The sequence below is a fragment of the Mus caroli genome, chromosome 5, assembly GCF_900094665.2.
Source record: "Mus caroli chromosome 5, CAROLI_EIJ_v1.1, whole genome shotgun sequence".
NCBI lineage: Eukaryota > Metazoa > Chordata > Mammalia > Rodentia > Muridae > Mus > Mus caroli.
The window spans coordinates 133,422,435-133,430,068 of NC_034574.1; the positions used below are offsets into that span (position 1 = coordinate 133,422,435).

At 49.3% G+C, this 7,634-nt stretch overlaps 1 protein-coding gene across 2 annotated transcripts in view; it reads left to right on the forward strand.

The window, feature by feature from the left end:
- The window catches only part of Brat1 (BRCA1 associated ATM activator 1), a 14,585-nt gene that overhangs the window by 842 nt on the left and 6,109 nt on the right, over window positions 1-7,634 (forward strand). For both annotated transcript variants that reach the window (XM_021162436.2, XM_021162435.2), the window contains exons 2-6: window positions 128-271; window positions 4,345-4,499; window positions 5,719-5,866; window positions 6,763-7,135; window positions 7,313-7,432. In XM_021162436.2, coding sequence (XP_021018095.1) covers window positions 145-271; window positions 4,345-4,499; window positions 5,719-5,866; window positions 6,763-7,135; window positions 7,313-7,432 — 923 coding nt within the window. In that variant the 5' untranslated portion in view covers window positions 128-144. The remainder of the gene's footprint in view (window positions 1-127; window positions 272-4,344; window positions 4,500-5,718; window positions 5,867-6,762; window positions 7,136-7,312; window positions 7,433-7,634) is intronic.

Consider the following 7,634-nt stretch of genomic DNA (forward strand, 5'->3'; position numbering starts at 1 on the left):
AAAAAAAAAAAAAAAAAAAAAGAGTTCTGGTCCACGTGAAGTTGTCTGGGCCCATGCCCCAGTTAGGCTGCCTGTAACTAGGATAGTTGGTATCAAATCTGTGGCTGACCTCTCCCTTCCTCTGTAGGAACTGCCTGCCTGATCATGGACCCAGAATGCTCCAGGCTCCTCCCGGCTCTCTGTGCTGTTTTGGCAGATCCCAGACAGCTGGTGGCAGATGACACCTGCTTGGAGAAACTGCTGGACTGGTTTAAAACAGTGACAGAGGCAGGTGAGGACACGGCTTATAGAATTGTCCATCCATGTGGTGTCTTACTTCATCTCCTTGAGGCCCTGTGGCTGTGGCTGATCAGGGAGAGTGGAGATGGAGTACTAGGGACTGACCTGAACTGTGGAGTCATGTAGTGACAGTCCCATTGGCTCCGGCCACAGTTCACACTAGGAGTTTGCAGAGCACGCACCTACCTTGTTTTGCTGTCTTCTATGTCTCTGGCTTGTCTTGAAGAAGTCAGATCTCTGAGTGGGTGTGGTGGGACCTGTCATCTAAAAGCCAAGAAAAGAGGACATTAACAGCGCTACATTTGGGTTCAAGGCCAGCTAGAGTTACCTCCTTTCTGTGTGGGTGGACCTTAATTTAATCACTGGCATTGTTGTATGTGTTTCCATTTTTTTTTTCCTCCTGAAACAGGGTTTCTCTGTGTAGCTCTGGCTGTCCTGGAACTCACTTTGTAGACCAGGCTGACCTGGAACTCAGAGATCTGCCAGTGTTTGCCTCCTGAGTGCTGGGATTAAAGGAGTGTGCCATCACGCCTGACTTTTTTTTTTTTAAAGTGCTGTACTGGCTTTCCTTGGGCGTGAGAGTACCTGGGCAAATGAAAGTTTTACCTCTCCTGTTTGATTGGTTGATCATAGTTAACAGATCAGGTTCTGTTAGCCTTGTCTAGTCGTTAATTCCTGCCTTCATTTCTTCTTTGGCTTATTCTGTTCCTTTTCTTTTCTTTTGAAGCATATTCTAACGTAGCCCAGGCTGTCCTTAAACATTCCGTAACCAAGGATGACCTTGAACCTCTGGTCCTCCCTTGTGTAGATCTGGATGCTGGGATGGTGCGTATGTACCATCACACCCTGTTTGTATTAGATGCTGAGGATAGAGCCAGGGCTTCCTACATAGCAGGCAAGCCCTTGATCAACCGAGCTTCAACCCCAGCCCTTACCTTTTATTTTGTGTTTTGTCTCACCTGTTTTCTAAGTTATGGAATTTAAGATGATTAAAAGGTAACGTGTTAGTTGAATCCTACAAGGTTTATTGCCTTGTACTTTTGTAATTAGGTTTTGAGTTTGTGTATTTTGCCTTTTGAGACATGGTTTCTCTGTGTATCCTTGGCTGTCCTCTCTTTATAGACCACACTGGCCTCGAACCATTGAACTCAGAGATCCTCCTGCCTTTGCCTCCTGAGTGCTGTGATTAAAAGAGTGTGCTAGTATACCTGGCCTAGTGTTTTTATATATGTGTGATACATGTCTGTGTGCTTGCATGTGTGTGTGTGTGTGTGTGTGTGTGTTGCATGCACACCCAGACATACTTCGGAAGGTCAGAGCAGGGCAGGAGGACATTAGCTATCTTCTGCCATTCGTCTCCATCCACCTTATTGCCTCAAGGCAAGGTCTGTTATTGGACCTGACTGATGTTACAGGAGACTGGGCTACCCAGGAAGCTCTTGGGATTCTCTAGGATTAGAGGAGGCTTGCGCAGCTATGCCCAGTCTTTTATATGAATGCTGGGGATTTGAACTCAGGTCCTCATGATTGAAGAGCAGGCACTGTTACCCACTGAACCATCTTGTTTTTTGGAGGCAGCTTGATTTTTGGTTCAGCTGTGTAGCCCTGGCTGGCCTGGACTTACTGGCTGGCTTTGAACTCAGAGGTCTACCTGGCTTTGCCTCCATCTGCCATGTTTAAGTGTGTGTACCACTACATCTGTCCTGCAAGTATTCTTAAACGGCTTTATTGAGATATGATTTACATGCACAGAGTCCACCCATTAAAAGTTTACCAGTTCAGCGGGGCATAGTGACTCAGGTCTGCAATCTCAACACTTGGGAGGCCAGGACAGGTGGGTTGCTACAAATTTGAGGCCAGCCTGGGCTGCATAGTTCAGGGTCAACTTGGGTTACAGAAGGACATCCTATCTTGAAAATGCATAGAAAATGAATGGATAGAAAATGAAGTGTGCCAGTTGAGTGGGCTTTAGTCAAGTTAGGGGGTGAATGGTCTCATTATGTAACCTTTTTGTTCCCAGCATAGCTAGGTATCCGTTGGCAGGCAGTTCCCACCTCTCTCCCAGTTTCCTGCAATTTTTAAGATGTCCAACGTAATAGAACTGAGCCTATTGATGCAGGCTTATTAGCCCAGGTACTTGGGACTGAGGCAGGAGGATTGTGCGTTTATGGTCTCGGCTACACAGTGAGTTCAAGGCAACCTTGATCCTTTTGAAAGCAAGAGAAGGGGAGGTGGGGCTGGCAGCCAGATATGGCAGAGCACTTGGGAAGCAAAGGTGGGAGGATTAGGAGTTCATGGCTAGCCTTAGCTACACGGAAAATTCAAGGCTAGCCTGGATTAGAAGAATTTGTTCCAAAACAAACAAACAAACACAAATGCAAAATCAATAATAAAAAAGAAGCGATGGGATGTAGCTCACTGGGTGAGCTCTTGCCTACCAGTCACAAAGCCTTGGGTTCAGTCCCTAGCAACTGTCCCTTTCTTTCCCAACAAAAGGAAAAAGCCAGGGCCAGGCCTGGTGGCACATGTCTTTAATTTCATCATTCAGGAGGCAGAGGCAGGCTGATCTCTGTGAGTTCAGGGCTAGCCTGGTCTACAAAGTTGAGTCCTAGGCTAGGGCTACATAGAGAAACCCTGTCTCAAAAAACAAAAAAGGAAAGAAAAGAAAAAGCTAGACATGGTGCTACATGCCCCTAATCACTGCATTTAGAAGGTAGAGGCAGGAGGCTCAGCAGTTCAAGGCCGTCCTCAGCTACCTAACAAATTCAAGGATAACTTGGGTTACACTTTAGCCTGCTTCAAAACCGCAAAATGTTGCTCATGCTGAAGGGAACAGTTTTTACACTTGCCCGTTAGATTGGCTTCCACTGTTCATGTCTGCTGTGTTCTTGGCGATCTATCCATGTAAGTGGTTCTCAGAGGTGTGTAAATATCTAACCCTGAGACTGCAAATTCAACTTTTTTTTGGCAGTGTAGTCTTTAAATGGCTCCTTATTTATTACTTTTCTTTTCTGTCTTTCTTTTTTCCTTCTTTCCTTTGGTGATGCTAAAGGTAGACAATTTTATTTTATTGCTGAGCCACGCCCCACACCCCAGTCCCTCCCTGGGGGATTCTAGGCAGGGGCTCTACCACTGAGTCACACCCCAGCCCCTCACTGGGGAACTCTAGGCAGGGGCTCTACCACTGAGCCACGCCCCAGCCCCTCACTGGGGGACTCTAGGCAGGGGCTCTACCACTGAGCCACGCCCCAGCCCCTCACTGGGGGATTCTAGGCAGGGGCTCTACCACTGAGTCACACCCCAGCCCCTCACTGGGGGACTCTAGGCAGGGGCTCTGTGTGGAGTTACAGCCCTAATTCTTTGCTGGTTCTTATCTTTATGAGCTGTTATCTTTTATCTACTGTAAAGTTGAATTTGCAGTCTCAGGGCAAGGTTTTTACACACCACTGAGAAACACATGGATAGGTCGCCAAGAACACAGCAGATGTAAGCAGTGAAAGCCAATCTAATGGGCACGAGTGAAAACTGTTCCTTCCGGCATGGGCAGCACTTTTTTTTTTTAAAGACTTACTTATTTAATGTATATGAGTACATATAACAAAAGAGAACATATATCTCTCTTCAGACACACCAGAAGAGGGCATCAGATCCCATTTAGATGGTTGTGAGTCACCATGTGGTTGCAGGGAATTGAACTCAGGACCTCTGGAAGAGCAGTCAGTGCTCTTAACCGCTGAGCCATCTCTCCAGCCCCATCTTTATTGTTGTTGTTGTTTTTTTTTTTTTTGAGGCAGACTTACCTGAAACCCAAGTTATCCGTGAATTTGTAGGTGGCTGAGGAGAACCTTGAATTCATGAGCCATCTGCTTCCACCTTCTAAATGCTGGGATTATAGGCATGTGGCACCATGCCTTTGGGGTCTCTTCAATGAGTTCAGGTTAGGAGCCATTGTTGTCCATACCCCTCTTTCTTGGACTCCTTAATCCTAAGGGAAAAGGATGTTGGAGCCATTTCTAGAGAGGCTGCCCATGGTCACTGTTCTCCTGGGATGTCTTTTCTCCACAGAGTCCAGCCTCCAGGTACTACAGGACCATCCCTGCTTAATGGAGCTCCTGTCCCATGTGCTGAAGCCACAGGACGTGAGCCCTAGGGTCCTCTCCTTTGCTCTGCGCCTTGTTGGGGTCTTCGCAGCCCAGGAAGACTGTTTCGAGTACCTTCAGGTGAGCCTTTGTCTCCCACGTGCTTGTCCCCAGAAGGGCGGCCATCCTCTCCTCTGGAGTAGGAGCCATCCCAGTGCCTGGAGCTCAGTGGCTGGCCCTGCTCCTGTGGCTGGCCAGCACACCAGGATTCTTAAGTCCACTGTCATCCCACATTGCTCCTACTTAGAAACATTTGCCAGGGACGTTGCTGGCTGACTTCCTGTTGTCACCCACTGTGTGACCCTTGACCACGATCTGAGTATCTCTCTCTGATGGGGCAGTGTGAGGCCCCTAGGACACTCCTGATGCTTTGTCTGTAGCACGGTCATGGATCGCGTTGGGGAAAGAACACAGTGTTCTAGGTGAAGCAACTGCTTGCCACAGTCAGGGAGCTCCAGGTCTCGGGCATCTGTCGCCCTCCTCTGGCTTCCACATTCATGGGCATAGACCCACAGATGTGTAACTAGAGAACTTTAAAATAACAAAAATCTTATAAAGGAAGAAGGAGGGAAAGAAATGTGTTGTTCTTCCTCTGACCTCTTTCCCAGCTCAGGAGGGCAGAGCGGTGGTATGGAGTCTGGGAGCAGTTGTGTGAAACCAACTGGCACTTCCACCGATCCTCTTGGTTTTTTGTTTTGTTGTTGTCTTTCATTTATTATTATTAATAATTATTATTATTACTTTGACACAGTGTCTCTCTGTAGTCCTGGCTGTCCTGGAGCTTGCTATATAGACCAGGCTGGCCTAACTCACATAGATCCGCCTGCCTCTGCCTCCCAGATGCTGGAATTAAAGATGTGCACCACCACATCTGGTGCTTTCCCCCACCCCCCATATTTATTTTTATTTTATGTCTGTGGATGTTTTGCCTATGTGTATGTCTCTGGACCACATCCGTGCAGTTCTTGTGGAGATCGGAAGAGGGCGTCACATCCCCTGGAACTGGGATTTATACAGTTGTGAGCCACCGTGTGGGTGTTGGGACCTGAGCCAGGTTTCTTTACTGGAGCAGTCAGTGCTCCTAAGCCCTGAGCCATCGCTCCAGCCCCATGTGTTCTTTTTTGAGATGAGATCTCACCATGTATTCTTGGCTCATCTAGAATTCAAGGAGACTCACCTGCTTCTGCCTCTGAATGCCAGGATTAAAGAATGCACTACCAAGCATGACTCTCCCGTCCTGAAAACGGCCAACAATAAACCCTGCTCCCTCCGCATTTCTCATGCTTTCTTTGCTTCCTAGCAGGGAGAGTTGTTGCTGGGGCTCTTTGGGGAGTCAGGTGCCCCCAGCTGGGCAGCCTGGAGCATCCCAAGTGTGCGCAGCGGCTGGATCCAGGGCCTGTGCTCCCTGGCACACCACCCCAGCGCCCTGTACTTCCTGGCTGACAGTGGTGAGTATTGCCCATACCCTGTCCCAGCTCACCGACAGGGCCTCCTGCCTCTCTGCCTGTGCTGTGGGATCTCTTAAGCCCATGAACCTCTCTGAATCCAATCTTCTCAGCTGGGGAAGTGGTGGTGGTCCAGGCTTGTCAGTATAAGCACACAGCGACTGTAGGGAAATGTATCTTTGATTCCTAGAGTCTGGGGTGGCTCCTGCAATTACGTCCTGTCAAATAGTCTTGAGTTTGTGCTGTAACATAGTAGAACCGGTTAGAAGCTCCATTGGCCCCAGGCGGTGCTGGCACATGCCTTTAATCTCAACACCTGGGAGGCAGGGGTAGGCAGGGTTCTGGGATCAAAGGCAAATATTGCTTATTTTTTTCTCCAAATCCAGTTTAGGTTGAAATAAAGTTAGGTTGATCAGTGCAGGGAGGGGATATCCCTGTGTGTGTAAAAATCAGCTGTTTCCAGTGCCTAGATTTAACTTACTTGGTGTGGGAAGCCTCTCTCCCTGCAGCAGGCATTTTTCTTTTTTTAATTTTAGTTTCTTGGTGTTGGTGCAACCTAGGAGGCAGAGGCAGATAGATACACAACACACACACACACAACACACACACACACACACAAACATACATATATAAGTTCAAGGCTAACCTGGTTTATGGAGGGAATTCTAGGACAACCAGGGCTACACAGTGAAACCCTGTCTCAAAAAAAAAAAAAAAAAGGAAAGAAAGAAAAGAAAAGAAAAGAAGAAGAAAGCTTTGACTTTAAAGCCAGCATGCTGGAGGGCTCATGCTGGGTTTCCTTGTGAGCAGAGGGTGCTTTCCAAGGCCTGAAGGGTATGATGGATAGGTGTCCTCTGTGTGTCTCCTCACCCAGTGTGACCTTTTGCTGCCCGCTCCAGGTGCTGTGGACACGCTCTTCTCCTTGCAGGGAGACCCCAGCCTGTTCGTCGCCTCAGCAGCCAGCCAGCTCCTAGTACACATCCTAGCTCTGTCCATGCAAGGTGGAGCCCCAGGGTCCCCCGTCCCTGAAGCTGCTGCTTGGCCTATGTGTGCCCAGAAGATTGTGAACCATGTGGATGAGTCCCTGCATGCCAAAGCCACCCCCCAGGTCACACAGGCCTTGAATGTCCTGACTACGACCTTCGGGCGCTGCCATAACCCCTGGACAGGGGTCCTCTGGGAGCGGCTAAGTCCCCCTGTTGCCCGCCTGTTTGAGAGAGACCCCATTCCAGCCGTGCACGCGCTCATGGACCTTCTTCTTCGTGTGGCCAGGTCAGGGGGCTGCGGGGACTTGGGATGAGTGACTGTTGTCTGTGAAGTGTCAGAGCAGCTGATGCTTCATGGGGAGGACCCCGAGGATGCCTCAGGGGACAGGGCATCTGCAGGACTGGACATAATTGCAGCTGTCCAGTTAGACTCTGATGGAGGCCTGGCTTTTTCTTTCTCCAGGTCGCCTGTGTTGAATTTTGCAGCCTGTGGCCTGTGGGAGATGCTGGCCCAGACTCTGAGCCGCCTGAGTCCCACGCAAGCTGGGCCTCTAGCCCTGGGGACCCTGAAACTTCAGCACTGGTATGATTGGGGGAGCTGAGAGTGTCACAATAATGGTTGGGGAACTTTGGAAACCGGGAGCCAAATGTGAGAATGGGCCAGGTGGGAGAGTAGCCAGGTTGGAGAGTAGCCAGGTGGGATGGGCAGCCAGGTGGGATGGGCAGCCAGGTGGGATGGGCAGCCAGGTGGGATGGGCAGCCAGGTGGGATGGGCAGCCAGGTGG